General features: G+C 35.6%; 1 protein-coding gene across 1 annotated transcript in view; it reads left to right on the top strand.

The window, feature by feature from the left end:
* Positions 1 to 20,958, top strand: part of TNKS2 (tankyrase 2) — a 32,305-nt gene extending 11,347 nt beyond the window's left edge. Inside the window, exons 8-27 of the mRNA XM_075758270.1 lie at positions 1,324 to 1,510; positions 2,428 to 2,549; positions 3,055 to 3,146; positions 3,245 to 3,323; positions 4,321 to 4,492; positions 5,226 to 5,305; positions 5,740 to 5,885; positions 6,319 to 6,484; positions 6,773 to 6,992; positions 7,439 to 7,548; positions 8,241 to 8,429; positions 9,220 to 9,472; positions 10,124 to 10,206; positions 10,798 to 10,918; positions 13,450 to 13,547; positions 14,183 to 14,257; positions 15,316 to 15,421; positions 17,010 to 17,196; positions 18,246 to 18,402; positions 18,693 to 20,958. Of these exons, the coding sequence (XP_075614385.1) occupies positions 1,324 to 1,510; positions 2,428 to 2,549; positions 3,055 to 3,146; positions 3,245 to 3,323; positions 4,321 to 4,492; positions 5,226 to 5,305; positions 5,740 to 5,885; positions 6,319 to 6,484; positions 6,773 to 6,992; positions 7,439 to 7,548; positions 8,241 to 8,429; positions 9,220 to 9,472; positions 10,124 to 10,206; positions 10,798 to 10,918; positions 13,450 to 13,547; positions 14,183 to 14,257; positions 15,316 to 15,421; positions 17,010 to 17,196; positions 18,246 to 18,402; positions 18,693 to 18,755 (2,706 nt within the window). The 3' untranslated portion in view covers positions 18,756 to 20,958. The remainder of the gene's footprint in view (positions 1 to 1,323; positions 1,511 to 2,427; positions 2,550 to 3,054; positions 3,147 to 3,244; positions 3,324 to 4,320; positions 4,493 to 5,225; positions 5,306 to 5,739; positions 5,886 to 6,318; positions 6,485 to 6,772; positions 6,993 to 7,438; positions 7,549 to 8,240; positions 8,430 to 9,219; positions 9,473 to 10,123; positions 10,207 to 10,797; positions 10,919 to 13,449; positions 13,548 to 14,182; positions 14,258 to 15,315; positions 15,422 to 17,009; positions 17,197 to 18,245; positions 18,403 to 18,692) is intronic.
* Positions 20,959 to 22,192: the final 1,234 nt, after the last annotated feature.

Here is a 22,192-nt window from a genome sequence, read left to right as displayed (position 1 = left end):
TAGAACAGTATTTCAGCAGACAGAGTATTAAGAAGTTTTTGAAAAGAATACTGGTAAAGATCGTAAATGTTTTGACATGAAAGAGTACTCAGTCTCTTGAGGGAATGAACTTTACAACATCAGTTCTGGCCCTGAATTGTAGTGTTCACCCCAAAGAAAGAAAAATGTGTCCATTTTCCTAACATGAAGTGGTTTATTTGGATTAGTTAATCTTGAAGATAAAGTATAATGCACATTAACTGGTGGCTTGAAGATGTGGCCTGCAAAAATCTGTGAGTGTTGTCCACCAAGGGAGTTTTGAACTGTGACCATTCTCAGCTGCTACAGCAAATCATGATCATTATAACAGCTGGGAGCGTTCTATTAGATAACTCTAGATGTTTGGATGGTTGGGGAATAGCTGCTGTTGTTCTATCCTGTATGACTCAGTTCCCACTAGTTTGTTTAGCAAAAATTAAGTAAAAAAATTATTGAAATAAGCATGTATTTTTTTAAGTATAAGTAGTCAAGACTTTTTTTTTTTTACTTCAGCAAACAATTGTAAAGTGAATCTTTACAATTGTGGTGCTAGACCAAAAAAAAACCCCATCTTGTCTAGACACTACTGTGTGTCTTAACAGTTAAGCTAGAGTGGTATTCCCTGTTGGATTTCTACTCCAGTGAATCTTGAATTATTTTTTGCAAAACGCTGCAGCTTTAACAGGAGCAATGGGAAAGAGCATGTTCTATCAGACTTGCTTACAGACAGAACTCAAGGTGTATACAGAATGTTACTGGAGGAGAATTACATAAATATTAAACACCCAAGAGTATTACTTGCAGAACCTTGTACATGAATGTTTTGAATTGAAGTCAACTTCGAGTGCCAATCTCCTTCAAGATATCTTGGTATTCATACCTTGGAGGATATTCAGAGAACATGTATTTATCCTAGTGCAACTGTTCACTCTAGACTTTTTCTAGAGCAACAAGAAACAGGAGCTTGTTCAAAGGTGATTTAGAGTGTATGAATTAGGCTGTTTCTCCAATTTGACCTGTGGCAGACCTACTCTCCTTTTAGAGATGCTGGAGAAAGCCTGAAGAGACTAGCCTGCCTTTGCTGTCTTTGAATGTACCTGTGAGACACTAGAGGATTAAAAACTGCAATGTGCTGAAATGTTGTGTTATACTGAAAATGAATGTCTGGAGAATATCTTCAATACAGTTTGCATACAGCATTGGTTTTTTATTTTAACAGTCTACTGCATTGAAACTAGTGACAGAAGTCTTTTTCTAATGATCTGGTTTTGTTGTTGTATCTTTTTTACGCCTTTCTCTTTCAAGCATGGAGCATGTGTGAATGCAATGGATCTGTGGCAATTCACTCCTCTGCATGAAGCGGCTTCCAAGAACAGGGTGGAAGTATGTTCTCTTTTGTTAAGTTATGGTGCTGACCCAACGCTGTTGAACTGTCACAACAAAAGCACCATTGATTTGGCTCCAACACCCCAATTAAAAGAACGATTAGCATGTGAGTATAAAGTGAGATAATTTCTACAGTTGTGGATAGTAATGTGTACTTAGGTTCCCTAGACAGTGACCTGCCAAAAATCAGGTTTGGAAAATGCGTGCACTTTCCAAGCAGTTGTGCAATGTTGGACAGTACATTTCACTGTTTATAATTCGAGATTGCTATATTTTCTGAATGTAGGCATTTAAAATAATTTTATTGTCAGTTTTATGGTCATGTGGTTGTGATGGGTTTTGTAGCTTTTCTTCCCTGAATACATGCTTTCCCTCACGACCTTGCCAGTACGTTTTCATTTTCTGTACTTGCTCCTGTCATCGCATCAAGGCTGTTGAAATATTCATTTTTATTCCACTGTTTTGTTTGAAGAAAAGAAAAAACGTAGTTGTTTAGAATGCTGAATATGTTTGAGTATGCCACAATCACAGAAAGTTCAAAGGAATTTATTTTTGTCCAGCAAACTTAAGGAGCTGAAAGGAATGCCCTCAAATTCTGTCCTTCAGTGGTCAAACAATAACTTTCTCAGATATGTACAAAAATTATTGGTAAATACTACATTAGATTTCATGTTAGCATCTAGAAATCGTTTTCCAAAGACATATCAGAAGTAGAGATTTATATATGCTTGAATTGGTACATATGCAAAGAGTGGAACCTAGAACAGTGGGAAGTGAAATAGATCTTGTTCAGCCAGTTTGGATGTCTCAGGCTTTGATTTAGAAGCAAAGCACATTCCTGTAGTGTTTTGACTTAGCTAACAAGTTCTGTCAAGTGATGTAAAAGCTTAAGTCTGAGTGGGAAATGTCTGAACCATGGTCTGCTGAATAAAATGAATATTTTTATCTAACTGAAAGAAACCTATTGATCCTTGTTGAGTTAAGGAGTGTAACCTTCTGGTATGTATTTATTTCTTTTTAAAGATGAATTCAAAGGTCACTCACTCCTACAGGCTGCAAGAGAATCAGATGTAGCTCGTATAAAGAAACATCTTTCTTTGGAGACAGTGAACTTCAAGCATCCTCAAACACATGAGACAGCATTGGTAATATCTCAGGATTTATTAAATATTTGCATGTATTGCAGTACATACTAGGTAATAGCTTACAATGAAAAATTTCAGTGTCAGTGCAATTCAGACCAACCTTGAAATATCCAGCCTCTAGTTAAACAAATAACATTGATTAATATTCTGTTCTTAAGGTCAATGTTAAGACTAATATAAGTTGCCTGCTTAATTTAGGTTGTCTAAATTACTGTTTTTCTGTACAATATTCTAGTTTTAAGCAACAGCAAGCTACCTATGTTAGCTTTGTTTGTAAAGCTTGAAGGTTTCCAGCAATTACTGGAGATGGAGCTCTGGAAAATACCAGATTAAATCCAAAAGCCCATGTGGAATCTCCCAAATTAATAAGCTTCTACATGATTTGTTGGGTTTTTTTTCTGTTGACTTTGCACACAACCAGCTCTTAACTTCCAGCTGATCAGCAAGCAGGAAAACCTGCATATTGCTAGCTGGTTGTTAATGCTACAATTTTTAATGTTCTCAGCACTGTGCTGCTGCATCTCCATATCCTAAGAGAAAACAAGTGTGTGAATTGCTGCTGAGGAAAGGAGCCAACATCAATGAAAAAACAAAAGAGTAAGTGGTTACAAATGAATACTCCTAAGTGTTTGTTTAGAAGATTTTGCAAAACACATTTTGAATTATTCTTTTATTTCTTTTTTTTTTTTTTAAAGCTTCTTGACTCCTCTGCATGTGGCATCAGAAAAGGCTCATAATGATGTTGTTGAAGTAGTTGTGAAACATGAAGCCAAGGTATGAGTTACTATTCATACTTTTTTATGTTGAGGTTTGCCTGCTATATAGGTTTTCATAGCATGAGAATAGACAGCTGAGTAGACAGACTTTTCTAAAATAATTCATTTTGCAAGGTTGTAGATTTATACACTTAAGACATAGGCCATCAGTCCATCAGTACAGCCCTATACATTGAAGCATCATCAATGTTTTCATCCTATTTTATAAGAAGTGCAAGTCTTCTCACTGTTAACTGAAAGCTTGTAGAGTGTCTTATCCGGCGCCTCATTGTCTAGGAAATGCTTAAAAAAAAAAAGCAGGGGATATATACAAACAACAAGAAGCTAGACTGTACTGTAAAACAGGCAAACTTAATGTGATGTTGTCTGCAGTAAAAATGAGAGTGAAGGCAAAAGGTTAGTGTTTAGTTCAAATTTCCACAGAAAAGAGAAAGTGGAAGGAAAGTAATCTCTGTAATGTTTGAATCCTCCAAAACTCGGAGTTGAATATCTCTCTCGTGGAAATTTGATTACAGCCTGACTGCTGTGAAGTTTCCAAAGCAATGGTCAAAACCAGAGGAACAGTAGGGAGTACAAGTAGCCTTTGGGTGGAGAGTTTTAAATTGTTAAATACACCTGGACTGAAACAAATAGAAAGTTCTCAGTCTGAAAAACCACAATAAGCCATTGTAGGTAAAAGCTGTTCTATATGTTGGCACTGAGGATTTGTGCTGTCGTGAGCAAGATAATGGCCTACTTCTGTATGTGGAAAAATTGCTGTAACTGTTTACGCTGGATTATTCATGTGGCTCTAAAAGGGGGCTATTCTTCCTCAGTAAATGTAGTTATAACTTTATTAATTACTTTAGTTTAAATTTTATCTTTTGAAATCTTTGCAAATATGCTGAATATGTTCTTAAAGAAATAAGAATATTTGTGAAACTCTCCCAGTCAGCAGTGAAAACAGCTTTAATATTAAGTTTTGATGATGGTATTCCTTTCTGTGTTATCTTTAGGTTAATGCATTAGATAATCTTGGCCAGACCTCTCTTCATAGAGCAGCACATTGCGGTCATCTTCAGACGTGCAGGTTGCTGCTTAGCTCTGGATGTGATCCTTCCATTGTGTCTCTGCAGGGCTTTACAGCCTTGCAAATGGGGACTGAAAGTGTGCAACAGCTACTACAAGGTACAACTGATTTATTCAAGATCCACTTCACAAGTAATGTGGTACTCCGTTTTACTTGCCATTTCAAGTGCTGTCAAGAAATAAGAGTGAACACAAGTGCAGGGGAAAAAACAAAGGTGCTTTCTACAAAAGACAGTACTGAGTTGTGCAGTTCTTATTTCATAACCACGTGCACAGGGAGAGTGCCTGCTCTAGGTGGAGTTAACAATATCATTTGCTTTCTAGTATTCAGCTACACAGGTTGTCAGAGATGCTCAGAATGTTTCATGATAGAGCCACCTGGAATAATTTTGGAAAAATCCTGACCGGGGGGTGGGGAGAGCAGGGACAGGGATATCTTGTAAGTAGAAAATGAGTTTCAAAAGCAAAAAACAGCTGCTCTGCATTTGTGAGCAGAGGCAACAGGGTACATGTATTTTCAAGAGTAAGGTTTGGACATTATACATATAGGTAGGCTTCTTGATACAATCTAATTCTGAAATTGAAATAAGAATGTTTAGTTGGTTCCACAGTACTTCAAAATGGATAGGAAGCATGTTGCTAAAGGCAGCTTTTTGCTAACACCTTTAGAGATAATAGCTGTAGTTGTAGATAGTAAGAAAAGACAAAACTTGTTTATAATTGGTTAATTTTTTCTAAGGGAAGTCCTTGAAAGACTCAGATGATTTCCTGTCTTAACAAATTCCTCCAACTACATATGCTTATCTGTCATGCAACCTCGTATATTTTGCAGAAGGTATCCCATTAGGTAATTCCGATGCAGATCGACAGTTGCTGGAGGCTGCAAAGGCTGGAGATGTGGATACTGTAAAAGTAAGCTTAAACCTGTCCTAAAAATAAGAGAGAACTATATCCCAAACTATAATTTCTCAAAACAAGCAATCAAACAGCCCTTCACTAACTGCTTTAGAGTTGTGATCCCTGTCCTAAACCTTTGTATTGCACAAATATTACAGATTACAAAATGTAATGTTCACCACCTCCAGAAGTTTGTCTTCTGTAAAAAGTGTAAATAAGAAGTCACAGGTGTGGATTTGGGAGGAGGGAGTATTTAATATTTTTTTTCCTTGGGATGCAATCTGTGAAAACTAAAGGATTTATGTAAAAATAAATTAATAAATAAACTTTCTTTTTAATGAAAACAATTTTTCAAAATATTAGATGTGTATAACAAAATTTTATGACTAAATGAAAACTGTGCCAACACTATATATAATGGCGGATATTTTGTTTTGGGGATTTCACAGAAACTATGTACAGTTCAAAGTGTGAACTGCAGAGATATAGAAGGACGTCAGTCTACACCACTTCATTTTGCAGCTGGATATAACAGAGTATCCGTTGTTGAGTATCTTCTTCAGCATGGAGCTGATGTGCATGCAAAAGATAAGGGGTAAATACTCAAATGTGTATTTTCTTGGCAATTATAATTGCTGATGTCTGTCAGCTCTTACATATTGCTAGCTGATAAGCATCCCATCTTTCTTTAAACATTAATTTTTTTTATTTTCATGGAAAGTTCTGTTAGCATGGAGCTGTTTAGAATATCCACAAAAACATTTTGCAGTACTTGAGACTAGACCATCAAGGATTTCTCTGGCCCCGTGTTTTTACTTCTCTTCAGTGCCACTGCTGATTGCATTTTTACCACTTTGGCAGTAGATATTCCTACTATATCAGACTACTGTGGAAAATTTAAAAAAAAAAAAAAAGTTTTGTTATGGTTTGATTGTTGAAGGTGCGTTGTGGTTTAAGTTTATATCACGCTGTGAAAAAAGACCCGATTTTTAAAGAGAATTTTTCTCTTTTTTTTTAATTGTTTCCAGAGGACTTGTCCCTTTACATAATGCTTGCTCATATGGTCATTATGAAGTTGCAGAACTGCTGGTTAAACATGGTGCAGTTGTCAATGTAGCTGACTTGTGGAAATTCACTCCCTTGCATGAAGCTGCAGCAAAAGGAAAATACGAGATTTGCAAACTCCTGTTGCAGGTATTACGTATGCTGGAGACAGGTTACTTTCTTCTTTTTTGTTTAGTCTGAAACTTCAACAAATTGATTTGTGTTTTGTGGTTTCTGAATGATTGTAGTTAACTGTATGTTTTCAGTAAAAATGATTCTATTAGCAACTATGTTATCCTTTCTCACACAGTAAATGGAAGGCTCTCTCTGAAGGACTCAATTATGTGTCGGAATATTTGCTCAATAAGGCATAAGATGCCTAAGATGCAACGTGTTTACTCTACTTGCATACTTACCACCTGTTTTTGATGTGCACAGCATGGAGCTGACCCTACAAAGAAAAACAGAGATGGAAATACTCCTCTAGACCTTGTTAAAGATGGTGATACTGATATACAGGACCTACTTAGAGGAGATGCAGCTCTACTAGATGCTGCAAAGAAAGGTTGCTTGGCCCGAGTGAAAAAGCTGTGTTCACCTGACAATGTCAACTGTCGGGACACGCAAGGACGGCATTCAACACCACTACATTTAGCAGGTCAGTGTTTGAATTAACTAGTTTGATCAGAGTTACTAGTTACTGTGGCTGAACTTTCTATGTCTAAGCAAGTTTAAAGTGTAGCCTCAAGATAGAGGATTCTATATTTTCTCTTTTAAAAATATTATTAAATATTATAAAAAATATTTTTAAAATAGTATTTTATGCATATTAATCTTATGTTCCTCTTCTAAACAGTTTAATGACTTTAATTACCTATTCTCTCTAGCTGCAGAGGATCTTTTATTGTTTATTGACAGAGGTTTTAAAACCAAACACTCTTAAATAGGGTGAAGCTGTCTTCACTAATTGATAATACACTGTCTTCACTGGGATTGACACCTTAACTTTCAAGTAATTTAAGTGAATTATTACTTCTCTACAGCCTGTTGAGGATTTTTTTTTTTAATACGTTCTATTTATTCTGTCCTTTTGCAACCTTCCAGCTGGTTACAACAATTTGGAGGTTGCAGAGTACCTGTTGCAGCATGGAGCAGATGTGAATGCACAGGATAAAGGAGGCTTGATTCCTCTGCATAATGCAGCATCTTATGGGGTAAATATCTCAAACTTTCTGAGGCTTTATTTATTTTTAAAATAAATAAAAGTGATACATATTGACAGCACTGTGAGCCAATACTCTCTAGAAAGCTTTTGCCATTGAGTTGTAATGTAATCTTATTTCTAAAATGTAAAAAAAAAAAAAAATCATAGCTCATTGTATTTGTAAAATCATAGTTGGAGTTTGCAGTATTGAATTTTCTGAACATGTACGCCTAGAAAGCCAGCAGCCTCAAAGGTGTTCCTTAAAATGCATTTCCTTACCTGTGCCAGTCAAAGTTTATCAGCAAGATCTCATTTTCACTTATTTGGCTGGTGTTGAGACACTAATTGTTTTTGTGGACTTCCTGGATCTTTGTGCTTGGATCAAGGCTTTAATCAAAACAGTTGGAGTACTTTCCAAACTGGAAGTTCAAATTCAGGCTTTTTTCCTTCAGAGTCCCCTGGATTTGGGATTCTGTTGTAGTCTGTCCTCTTTTCACAAGCGAAGAAATCTTAAATTTACTAGTATGTTATAGGTGAGGAAGAAAATACCTTGTTCTAATACTTTTTTTAAATCATAATTAAAAAATAAATGTATTCTAAGAAAATTCAGAGTGAGGATTGTAGAGAAGTATCAGTAACAGTTCTGTGTTAGTTTAATATACTGTGGTACCCTGGAATTTAACAGGTGTTTTCATTTTCCAGCATGTTGATGTAGCAGCTTTACTTATAAAGTATAACGCATGTGTGAATGCTACGGACAAATGGGCGTTCACACCTCTGCATGAAGCAGCCCAGAAAGGAAGGACGCAGCTTTGTGCCTTGTTATTGGCACATGGGGCTGATCCTACTCTGAAAAACCAAGAAGGACAAACACCATTGGACCTGGTCACTGTAAGCAATGGGGCTCCTCTTGGGAAATCTCTACTTAGCTGCCATTCGTGGCAACTCATCTAAAACCTATCCTTTAAAAAAATAGTAATACGGCAGCTTCAGCAAAACTTAAAATATTGTGGTTTCTCTGGTGTTTATACATGCCTCGTAAGGAAAGTCAGTAGAGCCTTTATAAACCTTTAAATATTTTCTTGCTCAAGATTCCTTATTTCAAGATGGAGTGGGAGGGGAGGGGAAAAAAGCCCCAAACTCCAAAACAACAGCAAAAGGAATTCATGCTTGTAATTTGATGCTTTTAATTCAGTACTTATAGTACAAAAAATTTGGCAATAAAATGTAAGCCAACTTTGTAATAACATAAATTTAGGAAACTATATGGCTTTAAATTTGTGGGTGGTTTTTTTCTAAGTATTATAATACAATTCAAAGCTATACTCAGAGTAGCTGTTTTGTTTCATAAATTCTGGTTGTTTCATAAATTCTGGTTGCCACTAGAAGCATTTTTCCTAGCAAATGAATTCTGTTCAACTGTCTCCTGAAGTTTTTTAGAATTAAAGTCTTTACTTTTTATCTTATTGTAGTTTTTATTTATAAACATTTTACAGTTTCATGTATGCTGTTGCCACAAAAGGCCATTTGTAAACTGCATGGTAAAATGCATATTGTTTCCAATATGCATTTACTTATTTTGCAGTATACTTAAGAAGTCTGGAATAATGATAATGAATTCTAGGAAAAAAATGTTGTGTCAAAGTGTTCCTCTTTTAAGAAGTTGTTTTCTGCTCTGTAGGCAGATGATGTCAGCGCATTACTGACAGCGGCAATGCCTCCTTCCGCCTTACCGACATGCTACAAACCTCAGGTTATAAGTGTGTCTCAGACTACAGGTTCTACAGCTGATTCCCTGTCTTCTGTTCCATCCAGTCCATCCAGTCTGTCTGCTGCAAGTAGTCTTGACAACTTGTCTGGTAGTTTTTCTGAACTTTCTTCTGTTGTTGGTGCAAACAGTGCAGAGGGAGCCACTGTTCTGGAGAAAAAAGAAGGTGAGGCTTTCTCAGTTAGGAATGAATAGCATTTTCTACCTTATGGTAAAAAGAACACACAAGTGTGAAGTTTCCCACACATGTACACAGTAACTGTGACATATGCAGCATCCCTATTCCTTATGATGTCATTAATGAGGAACAGAAGTCTAAAAGTCTTGTAGTATAAGATTTTAGTACTTTCCCCTTACAGAATCTTTAAAATGTTCCCTTTTTTTGCTGTACAGAACCAAAATGGTGAATTGTGTTTTAAAAGAGAAGTCAAATGAAATTTGACTCCATATTGAGTAGTATTTTACTACAAACTTTATCTAGTTTCTAAAAGCCTATTCTTAGATCTGATACCTTGGAAAAGTTACTTCTATAATGTTTTAGGTCTCAAAATATTTTCTGTTTGCACATGCATTTCTGGTAGCTAATTAATTGCTTATTTCGTGGAAGCACAAAGACTGCTCTGGAGGAGGTAGAAATCTTAGAGTACTAGGGTAGATAAGTACTAGTTGCCGCTGGTTAGTGATACACATATTTATTCCCCATCTTCAGAAGACCAGGAATTTCTGTCTCTCTCATTATTATTATCACAGTGTGAGATGTGTATACTTTATTTTACAATACATGCATGAAAGTTCATTGTGAGTTTTTCTTACCCAGTTTCAGGTGTAGATTTTAGCATAAATCAGTTTGTGCGGAACCTTGGCCTTGAGCATCTAATTGACATATTTGAGAGAGAACAGGTAAGTACCTATATTTATTTCCAGATAGTCAGCTAGAAAGCAAGGGAATAAACACTGACTGTTTAGAATAATGTAATAAGACAGATTTAAAATTAGTGGAATGAAAGAAAGGAGTGTAACTGTGGATTTTTTTAATTGATATATAATATAAATATATATTAAAATATATGAATATATAAAAGACTGAGGGCCAGAATGTCCATATCAGTTTGAGAGTGTAGGCATGTTTCCTTTCAGTGGTATAAATGGTGGAGCAAATTAGTAGTCAGTTGATCAGTAATTTCTGGGTTTATTTCTGTTGGCTTGAATACCTCTAGAAAATTGTATTTCTCAATCAGAAACATGATCCTTGCAAGCAATAAGTGTTACACGATTGTAGTTTGTACCATATTTATTTAGAGACAAAAAATTAAAGAAAACAGTTGAATAAAAGTAAAGTACAAGAATAACACACTAAAGTCTCCAATGTTCATGTTCTTTTCACATTTGCTTTTATCTCAACTATTGCGAGGTATATTTTCAGTGTCATTGGCAGCTGTTCCAGTCTGGTTTATGCTGTTGTACAAAAAAATGGTGTTGCTTTCATTATAGATAACACTGGATGTATTGGTTGAAATGGGACACAAAGAATTGAAGGAAATTGGAATTAATGCTTATGGCCATAGGCATAAAATCATTAAAGGAGTTGAAAGACTCATTTCTGGACAGCAAGGTATATACTTGTTTCAAATTATTATGCAACACTGCCTTTATAGACTCTGTTTTTATAAATGCTTTAGGTTATTCCAAATTGTATCTCATTAAAAAGAATTGATAATAAAAGTTGTCCTAGAAAATTGCGCTTCAAATGCTAAGAATGTCTTCTGACTTGAAACATGAGCACTTTTATTTATGCTGTGAATTACTGTGAATCTTGCCTTTCAGTTTCCCAATTTTTTTTTTTTTCTTTCGTGATCACTGTTTTGTGTTTACTTAGGTAGTGCAAAATGATTTTAAGCTTTGTGAGGTAGAGAGTATTTATCTTCATCGGAGCACTTTGGAGAGCAGAGCACGTTGTCTATTGATCGGTTAGGGCCTGTTATGTACTGTTCCATTGGGTTCTGCAAAAGAGTACTGTGTTAGGTCTCTCAGAAAGCCAGCTGAAATTCTTACATATACTTTTCTTTAAAAGTACAGTCAGTGTGCTTCCAGTGAACCAAAATTAACATAATTTCTTTGTATTGAAGTTTATGCTAAAGCCTCTTTATTTGTGCAGCGCTGTTGATACTAGCACAATCCTGGGAATAATACATTTCATTTAGCTATGGCTGCAAGGGAGACAAAAAAACCAAAACAAAACCTTTTTTTCCTTCTTGTCTCACTGAAACATCACTTACTATTGTTTTGCTGCGTTTCATGGAAATGGAATAAATTAGTTAGAATTGGTAGGATTTCTTTCCCTCTTGAGACACCATGTGTGAATTCTCATTCTAGAATCTGCACTCCATAGTAATGAGAGAGTTACTATCCCAAGCTCTAAATGATTTTTTTGCTCCTTAAAACAGTATTAACCAACACTTAAGATAATTCTTTTCCTAGTAATGAAGTATTTAAGCAAATTTTCATAATTGTATCTGAATTGTCAGATGGTTTTTGACAGATTCATGGAGTATTTTGGATAGAAATTACTCTTAAGGTGTCATTTCAGGCTCATGTCCTGTTTGAGTTCTAAGTTTGCACAAACAGTAATCGTATACTGGTTTTGCCTTCCAAGTAGGACTGATGTATTTTTGAACATATGTATATTTGTACATATTTTTATAATGTACAAATATAGACAGAATGTCAAACATCTCAATATTCACCACTGCCACCCTCATTCTTTCTAGACATCTTGTCTTGCCGTCAAAGACCTGACACTTTCATTTGTAACATTAACCACAGGCATAAATACTTAAGCTGAATATTTCAACAGCTCTTTTTTTTTTTTTTTTTTTCCTCCCTGAAATGTGTGTTTAGGACAGAAGATTGTTGTTGTTCAGTTGTTTTGTCAGTTTTCTATATCTTGCCCTTGTGCTCTTGCACTCACATACATTTGCATTGCTATTTTGGCATCTCTTCCTGAACACAATGTAGTCATTATTTCAAGGTTAGTAGGGCTTTTGTGGAAGAGCTCTATTTTGGTGCTTTCTTGCCAGAGCTTCTTGCTCCTGAACACTCTATTCCCGTTGCACAATGCTAATTTGAGGCTCTTGACTGTGGATGAATCTGTAATTCCCATTTTCCCCATGTTATTCCGTTCTAGAGAGATTATGACAGACCCAGCATCTAACTCTGGTCACCTGCTAGTTGTCTGGGAAGGCTGTGGGCAAAAATACACCTCATACATGCTGTCTTCGTATTCTTATGTCCAGTAATTAATTTGTCATTACTTGCCAGTTGTGATTGAAGTCTGTATGTAAATTGACAATGGATTCTGCATAAAATTCCAATTTTTTAATTTTTTTTTTTCATATTTGGAGTAATAGAGAAGTTTCCTTTAAGCATTCAGTATCCTTTTAAGCATTCAATATCAGGCTCAGGCCTTTTAGGTTCACAGACTTAGTTCTTTTGTCAGCTCTTCCTGTGTGATCCATGGGAAAAATATTCCTCCTGAGTTAGCACTTCAAGTCAATTCTGTTGTTCATGATGCCATTGCCATTGGTAGTCAGGGACTGTACAGGGACAGGTTTCTCACTGTTTCACTGCTTAGAGTTGAAATGAACTCTTACATGAGCAACTGCTTACATATAGTTGCCCTGTCATGTACATTAACATACTGAGCTAAGCACAGACAAATGGGTTAGTGTGCCTGAAATGTTTGTTGTTCTTGAATAATTGATCAGTATTCACAGATCACTGAAAATGATTGCCATTGATCTGCATCCAGACACAGCTGTTGTGCTTCTGATGGCATTTATAGTATATACATGGTAATGTATGGGTAGAGGTTATAAACAGAGATGCTGAAACAGTTTGTTTGAAACTAATTAAATTATTTCAGGGATCACACTTTGACATCCACAAAAAATGTGTGTGAGTGATGGAAGGCAATTCAAGTAATTGTAATCTCTGCCTTCCTTGGCAGCTAACCTCTTCATCTTGTAAACTGAGTTTTGAGAAAATGGTCCTTTTAAAAAGAAAAATCTTTTACTGGTTATCATTCCAAATCAGCAGTCTTAAAGCAGTTTCTGAAACTGTTCTTGCGTTTTGTTATATTCACAGGACTTAACCCATACCTGACTCTGAATACTTCTGGAAGCGGAACTATTCTCATAGATCTTTCCACTGAAGATAAGGAATTTCAATCAGTGGAAGAAGAGGTATGCCTTTCTTTGTAATCTTTCAATATTTTTGTCAGTTCTACTAAAGAAGTGTTGCTAGACAATTTAACAGTGCAATAAACATCTCTCAGCCTAAGAAAAACTTGCATAAGGATACTTCAAATTTTCGACTTTGCACCACTTATCATCTGTGCTTGTGACGTCCATGCTTTTTTTTTTCTTACTTATTATTCCTTGTAGTATTTTTAAAAATTCTACTGTATAGAAAAGCTCTTTGATATAACATATAAATTCTATGCTACCAATTGCCTGTGTGTTGTACAGTTTTAAGTCACTTCCTTCCAAAGCGTTGTAATCACACAAAAATTCTGAAGAAACAACATTCTAAATAGATTAGTGACAAACTTTTTCAATTTGAAAACTAGACTATGGACTGTTCAAGATACGTGTTTTTGTTTGTTTTTTTTTTTTAAAAAAAAACCTTAAACCGTTCACGTGCATCTACAAAATCTGGTGTTACTTAACATGTAGTCATTGCCTAAGAATTTCTGGTATGATTTTTTAATTTTTTTTAAGACAGAATTAGTTCTTTTCATTATTTGACTGTGTGAAGGATATGTGTTTTGAATGTGTTCTGAAACAAAGTGATCCTTCTTAAAATTCTCCATCTTCAGATGCAGAGTACTGTCCGAGAGCATAGAGATGGAGGGCATGCTGGCGGAATCTTCAACAGATACAACATCTTAAAGGTAGCTGTTGCATTTTTGTGGTCAATGCTTACACCTTTCGAGTTTTGGCTGAAAATAAAGCGTCCATAAAATGTTCTACATTTGTTTGTTGAGTTCCATAATGTGATAAGATGTACTGCTCTGAGACACGCACAGGAAAAAGATCATCTTCCAGGGAAATTCGAAGAATAAGATTATATGGAAAAACTGCTTATGGGTTAATAGTCATTAAGAAATTTTATGAGAAATTGACTTGGAAAGACCTCACAGAAAACTGCAGGATGTTTGAAGAAAGAGGCAGAAGGTTTTATGGGAAACAACAAAAGGTTTCTTTTGAGGGAATGGCAGGGGGAAAAAGAGCAAGAAGTAAAAGCAAAACTCTTGAAGCATGGAAGTAATGGTACCTATTTTGGCTTGATTTAATGGCAAACAAGCTTAAAAAAAACAGTAGACACCCTTGCTTTAAATAATTCAGTGGAGTTTTGGGTTGCATTCTCTTTTTTTTTTTTATCTCATGAAGAAATGGTCATTTTCATTAAAATGGTAGAGATTTTGATTTGCAAGTATGTATTACTAAGCATTATTCTGAACTGATGTTACGGTTTCACCAGTAGAATTGCCTTATCTACACACAGAAGGCTTTGCCAGTGTCCAGCATACCTCTGCAGAGAGTACATTGTTTATTTACTTTCTTTCAAAAGTGTTCTAGAAGTCTTCATGGAAGATATTTCTTAATTTACTAGATGATCTTTTTACTAGTGGTTTGGCATCAAACAGTGTTTGAAATGATACTCAAGTAGAATTGTGACTAAGCCTGCTAAATTTAAATTAAGTATTGTGCAACAGATGTTTGAAATTGATTCTTAACTAAGCATATAATTATGATTTACTTAAATTATGCTACAACAATCAACTTCTGCAGGACAAGTTAGAGAATTTGTGTTCCATTGAGTTCTAAGGAAGTATTCTTGTTAAAGTGGTAGTGTAAGTGTACTGTGGTATAGCTGCTATCGGTTAAACATCTGTCAAGCAAACAAGTTTTCAGTTTCGGGGTGGAACTCATATTTTGACTGTTTCAGATTCAGAAAGTGTGCAACAAAAAACTATGGGAAAGATACACTCACAGGAGGAAAGAGGTCTCTGAAGAGAATCATAACCATGCTAATGAAAGGATGCTGTTTCATGGTGAGATATTTAAATGCACCTTAGGAACTGGTTTCACCGTCAGTGCTCTTTGTTGAAGGGTTTCTGCTGGCTCAAAGTAAATTTTCTCTATGGAAATAGGTTCTAGGTTTTGCATGAGTTTTATATGAACAAGCGTTTGTATATGTCACAATGGGGACATATAACGCACTGCATCTTCTGAAATTTGCATCTCCTTGTCTCTCCTAAAGGAGACTTCAAAGTTCTAAGTGAAAACATTTTAGCAATTATGAATGGAGATTAAGGGGTGTGCCTCCTCCTTAAGTTACTAATTCTGTTTAATTTGCTGTATCACCAAAATGATTAAGGGTCAAACTTCATTCTGCTATGGGTTGTTTTGGGGTTTGGGGTGGGATTTTTTTGTTTTCTTGTTGTTATAACTTGATACATTAGTTCTTTTTCATCATTCAAGAAGAGATAGCTTGTAACTAGCAAATTAAAGCTTACTGAAAGCGCCCCTGTGCACAAATACATAGTTTGTCCTGACGGTCAAATTAGGCAAGTTTGTGGTACATCCTTACAATGAAAGCTACATAGTTCCCAACATAATATATTACTGTTGGAAGCAGCAATAACAGAGTAATTAACTGCTTGCGCAAACTTGTAGATATCTAAATCCTGTCTTTTGACTATGGTCTGTACCCCTGTAAGAGGAAATGGCCTTTTAATGGGATGACCTCTCTTTAAAGGAAAGTCATTTAAATTAGTTAGCTAATAACAAATTTATATCTGGAACAAAGCAATTAATGCCTTATGAGCGGTTTGGGGTTTGTTTTTAAATCTTTATATATATTTTTAAAGCATTACCATATGTCTTTAACCATGTACATCACATGCAGAAGATGATGAGCAGTTGTCATAGGTTTTTCTTGTTCTCATCTGGAATGTTCTTCTACTTCATATACGGTTTTATCATCTTTAGGCTGGAGGAAAACACTTTGTATTATTTTCACTATAATTCCCAACATAACTGTGAAATGCCATGTTCTAAGAGAACAGCTTTTCTCTGAAAGTGCTTTCATATTTATATATACTGTTATAAAAATCCTTACCAAAAAGCCCTGCACTTTTTGTGAACATTAATGGATATCAGGTGTCTTGAGATGCAGAATCCAACCATTTTGAACAGAGTATTCTTTAAACCAAAATTTTATGACCATTGCAAATAAATAAATACCAGCTTACCTTTATTGCCTTTCAAATGTAATCTGCTTAGTGTTTGGAAGAAGACAGGATTTGTGTCCATCCCATTGTGCATTCAATGAGTCTTGGTTAGAATGAAGCTCTGTCAAAAGGAGTGCAGATTAATAGAGCCTTCTCTTGCAACAAGAGTTGTCTCAGATGTTATCCTTTTTAAATCTTTGTTAAAAACGTACACTTACCAGCTACTGTCATTTGTGTAACACCTCTAGCAAATTGGCTGTGTAAATCTGAGGTCAGAATTTCTGGAGATTGATCTTCTTGTATATATAGGAAAAACTGTACAAAAAGTTTAGAATGGATGTTTGAATTGTGACACATACAAAAATCTGTGTACTGTATTCTCAATGGTTTACTTCCTTTGTCTTAGGCTCCCCATTTGTGAATGCAATTATTCACAAAGGCTTTGATGAGAGACATGCCTATATAGGCGGTATGTTTGGAGCTGGGATTTATTTTGCTGAAAATTCTTCCAAAAGCAATCAGTACGTGTATGGAATTGGAGGTGGCACTGGATGTCCAATTCACAAAGACAGATCTTGTTATGTTTGCCACAGGTAAGCCATTGAAAAGAATCTGATTTTGCCTTTGTATATTGTGTTATAGACCTTCAAGTTCTGAAGAAAGTTTTGCTTGGTAACCAAACCTTCTGAGCACTCTCTATATGCTGGGCCTAATAGAGACTTTCAGAAAACTTTGATATTTAAGACTTAAAGAACATTTAACCAAACCTTTGCCCTTAACTTATTGTAAAAATCAGATCTAGGTGGCCAGAGAGCAAAGAGGATCTTTTAGATGCTTGTGTGAAGGGTGCAGCAATATGAGGGTTTAGTCCATTGCCTGTTACAGAAAAAGGAGAAATTCAGTGATATTCAGATGCTATATTTCTTTGACAAGGACATACTTTGTAACAGCCCTCATGTCACTGCTGCTTCACACACTAAAATAAGGGGGTTTTTAATTTGTTTTGTGTAAAGAGTTAGAAAAGCAATTTTTTGGCTGAGCAAAATGGTACGTAACATTGGTCTACAAAAATGCTGAGATTCCATTGCTGTTGCAGTAGTACATATGTAAAGAAATAAGTACCCTTGTTCTGTCTTTTTATAACAAAAACAACAGAACATACTGACAAATGCTAGTATGAGATATTTCATGCTGACCTAGAGTTTGCACTTGGCCTTGACGTTGATTTGGCTGTTAGATACAAATCTAGTGTTAGAACACAAGTGAGTTATGTTGTTAGAATGAGCGATGAGGGGCACCCCCAGAAAACTTTTTAAAAAAACAAACAGATTTAAAAAAAAATACAAAAAAAACCCTAAAAAAAACCCACAAAAAGGTGGTGACAATCTTTGAGTACACTGTTAAGCATGCTGTTTCCAGTAATTAAGATGAAATTTTTTCAATGTTATTACCAACCCTTTGCTCAGGGTAAAGTGCTTTTCCAAAAGGAGCGTAACTTTTGTCCTTCAAAACAGAACTTCAGAACTTTGTGAACTACAAAGAGTGACTAAAGTGGCTTTAAAGTTAACTGTTCCAGAAGATAGACTTTCTGGAGCTTCACAAGCATGTTTATGTTTGTGGTCCTTTTTCCCTTTTAATACAGGCAATTGCTGTTTTGTCGTGTAACACTGGGCAAGTCTTTCCTGCAGTTCAGTGCTATGAAGATGGCTCATTCTCCCCCAGGACATCACTCAGTTACTGGGCGACCCAGTGTAAATGGATTGGCATTGGCAGAATATGTCATTTACAGAGGGGAGCAGGTAAATAGCTTTTTGGGTTTTCAGACTTTTTTTTTTTCTTCCCCCTAAAGGCATGTAATGTGTTGGGGGCTTTTCTTACTTTCGAGGTGCTAGGACTTGCTTTTGTCTTAACATAAACTCCAGCTGTGGTTGCAGGCAAAAGGATCGTTTCCTGAATGCTCCAGGCATTTTACCTTTGACATTTTGCCTTTTTTTTCTTTGACATAAATACTTCTTCCCCTCTCCAGCAAACATTCTGAATTTATCCAAAAAATGAAATCATAATAAAGAATGTGTGTGTCATCTTTCAGGCTTATCCAGAATACTTGATTACTTATCAGATTATGAAACCTGAAGCCACCACTGAAGCTTAAGACAAATTACTTGTGGGAAACCGTCAGACTTTGGATGCGAAGATACCAGTGGCTGCCATCCTGTTAATTACAACAAGTTGTTGAAAAACTTCCATCCACAGGTGGTGTGGTAGCAAATGTGAACAAAATATACCATTTTTGACTTGATAAAGCTTTAATAATGTACAGTATGTTTTTCTAAAATTTCAGACATGTCCTCTTTTTCAGCACTTTAACAGATACCATTCCAGGCATAAACTGGGGTTTGGCTGTACTAAATTATAAACAAAAATTAACTTGAAACAATGGTTTTATACAATACTGCATTGAAATTTAGCAGAAATTGTAATGCTCTATACAGGAACTCATTTTACTAATATTGTGTTCTTTAAAACACTGCATTTACACTGAAAACGTTTTCATTTGTAAAACTGTAAATAAGAGCTTTTGTACTAGCCTGGTATTTATTTACATTGCTCTGTAATATAAGTGTTTTAGAATGCAACCTTGTACAAAATGTTTTTTCCAGATGTTGGTTTGTTCATCTGTGTTTTCTCATGCATGATAGATTTGAAAAGCCGATTTTTTTCAGGGTTTATCACTTATTTGTGAGGAAGAAAGCAAATTTTATCTGAAGAGGTTTAGAAATATTCAACTTTAGAGTGAATATGCAAATTTTTGTTCTGTATTTTTATTTATGAAATATACATTCCTGAGAATGATGGGCTATGAAAATAGAATATTCCAGCTGAATACTACAGTGTTTTTCCACCTATTTCCTAGAGTTGCATATTTTATTTCTGTAAAATGTCTTCTGAAGTTTTTTATTTAACTATAGGTATAGTTAACCTGTATCCTCACCTCAAGGCTAGTAGACCTTGCAAGTTACAGTTTTAGTAAATTATTTTCTTTGAATGTAGTTGGGAAATTAACCTCAAGGAGGTCTTTCTTGAGTTCCTCTTGCTTACATTTAAGCCAGGAAGTTAAATAGTTTATTCCTAATATGAGGGCAAACAACTTGGCCTTTTTTGTATGCTTATTTTGGTAAGTTAATCTACCTGTTGGTGCCCTCAGGATATGGGTATTGCGAGGTGGATATGTTGAAAACCATCCTGTCATCTCCTGTGTTTCTTCCATGTTAACATTCAAGCTACAGTTGAAGCAGGTGCATAGAAGCGTGCTTATCTGCAGTGCTTTTGGCTGAGTGGAACCGGTCAAGGTTCAAGGTTCTGCTCCTTGTGCTCAGCCGGCGCGGCGAGGAGTGTGTAAGCAGGATGAGCAGCGCTTCCACCGCAGCAGCTGCCTTCGGTAGCCCTGATAAGACGGCTTGGCTGGAGGAAGAGTACAAAAGGTACAACCCCCTGTTCAGGTCTCATTCAGGGCTCCTGAATGCACCAATCAGTTCAGTCGGCTCTATTGATGCTCTCTTGTGTGTATTCTGCTTCTCTTCCATCTGCAGTTTTTACCTACATATTTCAAAAATATGTAAATACAAATTATAGTTCATTTGGGGTTAAAGTGGTTAGGAGTATATTTTAGTTGTTTTATATTTCTACATACAGGATACTGTCCCAGAAGACAATTGTTTGCAGGGCATGTTATCATACCATGGTTTTCAATGTAGTAACTGGTCAAGATAATGAAATTGTCTTGCTGATGTGGTGGTTGTGATTATGCTCTATGTAAAAATGTATTGAACCTTACCCAGTTATGTGGGAAATCTGAATAATAAGATTGCATAACTCTTGCAGAAAGTAATATTGGCTATGAATAAAAAAGGCTTTGATTTTTAGGTACTTTTTCCCAGCATGTTGCCTGTTCCTTAGGTATAGTAATGCTGGAATTGGTGTTCATGCAAAATCTGTTAAGTATGTTTAAAACTTTTGTTATTGCTAAAATGCTTCATTCTCTATGAATGATCACTTAATGTCTTGTAAAATATTGTGGTATGATAGCATTTTAATTGGTACCACAATGTTGGTTTTGTCTGTTTGGGGATTTTTTGAGCTGGTTTGGTTTTTTGGTTTTTTTTTTGTTTGTTTTTTTGCATGACATACCTTGCACTCTGAAGATGGAAGCTGTAATGATTTGATAATACTGACTATTGAGGTGAACCTTTAATCTCTTGTGCAATTAGTTCTGCTTTACTCATCTTGAAGTGTCTTTACATGTACTGTATAACATTCCATATCCATTTAACACTAAATAAATTTAATTCACTGGTTTTCTGGTAGCATGAGAGTAATTACAGACATAGTATGTCAACGCATTGTTTTAAACGTAAGCATGCACAATACTAAAACTACATAATTAGAGGCAAAATTAATTGCATTAAATAGAAAAGCTTTTCATGTGGATGAAAAACTGTAAATACTGTGGAAACTTGTAGTTTGGTATACAGCTAACTAACAGCTTTAGCTACCAGTGAAAATGTTTTAATAATAAATCTAGAAGTAAGCTTCAGTTTATGCATTTAAAACTCCATAATATGGTCCAAAACTGAAAAGGAAAACTGCCTTGTATTGGTTTTGCAAAACGAAAAGTAACCTGAAAAGTCTTACTTTTCAGATAACTGCATAGGTAGCTGTGTGATACATACATGAGCAACAACAAAAGGACTGCTTCGATCACTTGTAATATCGCAATAAGTAAATAATTTTAATTCAGTAGGGCCACTGATATGGTGTATGTTTCCAAAACCAGAGTTGTATAGGGTGAACACTAGAGGGCAGGAAAGCAAATGTTTAGTAAGATTGAAGGTGATGAGCACCTTTAAAGTATCCTGGGCGGAATTTTCAGAAGCACTGTTATCACAAGCTGTACTCCCATCTAGATCATAAAAAATTAAAATTAACTTTCTGTTCTGCATTAGTTTTTAAAAAAGCTAAGTAATTGGTATAAAAACAACTGCTGCAACTAAACAAATTGAAAACGTTAGGGTTTTTTCTTAAAAACTTTACTTATAACTTGGACCTTAGCTCGTAGAAATTTAAAAAATAGTTTAGCCAGACTCTTCTGTCATATATAACTGAAAAACTTAAGATTATCCGTATAGCGTATGTTCAAGAGGTATGTTGTCACTAATTTTAAATGGAAATAACTGTTAGAAAAGGAGTTGCCACTGTCTTTTCTACCCTGAACTTGCTCATTAAACACCATGCTGTGTGTGTATATGAGTATACACACACACATACTTGCTCACTCAATTCACCAAGAAGCTGAGAAAAAGTGAAAAAAGTGACTTCTCCAGCAGACCACCATTGTCAGTGAGGGTGCTGCAGCCTAGGAGCCATTTCACCTTCTTCTGCCCGTCTCTGGAACTTAACGTAATGAAACATTTTTTCTCTTTTGCTGGAAACAACAACAGAATCCCATGGGTGCCTTGCCTTCTGCCTTCCAGTAAAAAAGGGTAACGACTTGAATTGCACTCCTCTAACAGAACAGTACAGCCAAGGCTG

Source organism: Balearica regulorum, chromosome 7 (genome assembly GCF_011004875.1).
Source record: "Balearica regulorum gibbericeps isolate bBalReg1 chromosome 7, bBalReg1.pri, whole genome shotgun sequence".
In the NCBI taxonomy this organism is placed as follows: Eukaryota; Metazoa; Chordata; class Aves; order Gruiformes; family Gruidae; genus Balearica; species Balearica regulorum.
The sequence above is the reverse complement of the archived record's forward strand: the minus strand, read 5'-3'. Positions and strand labels throughout refer to the sequence as shown.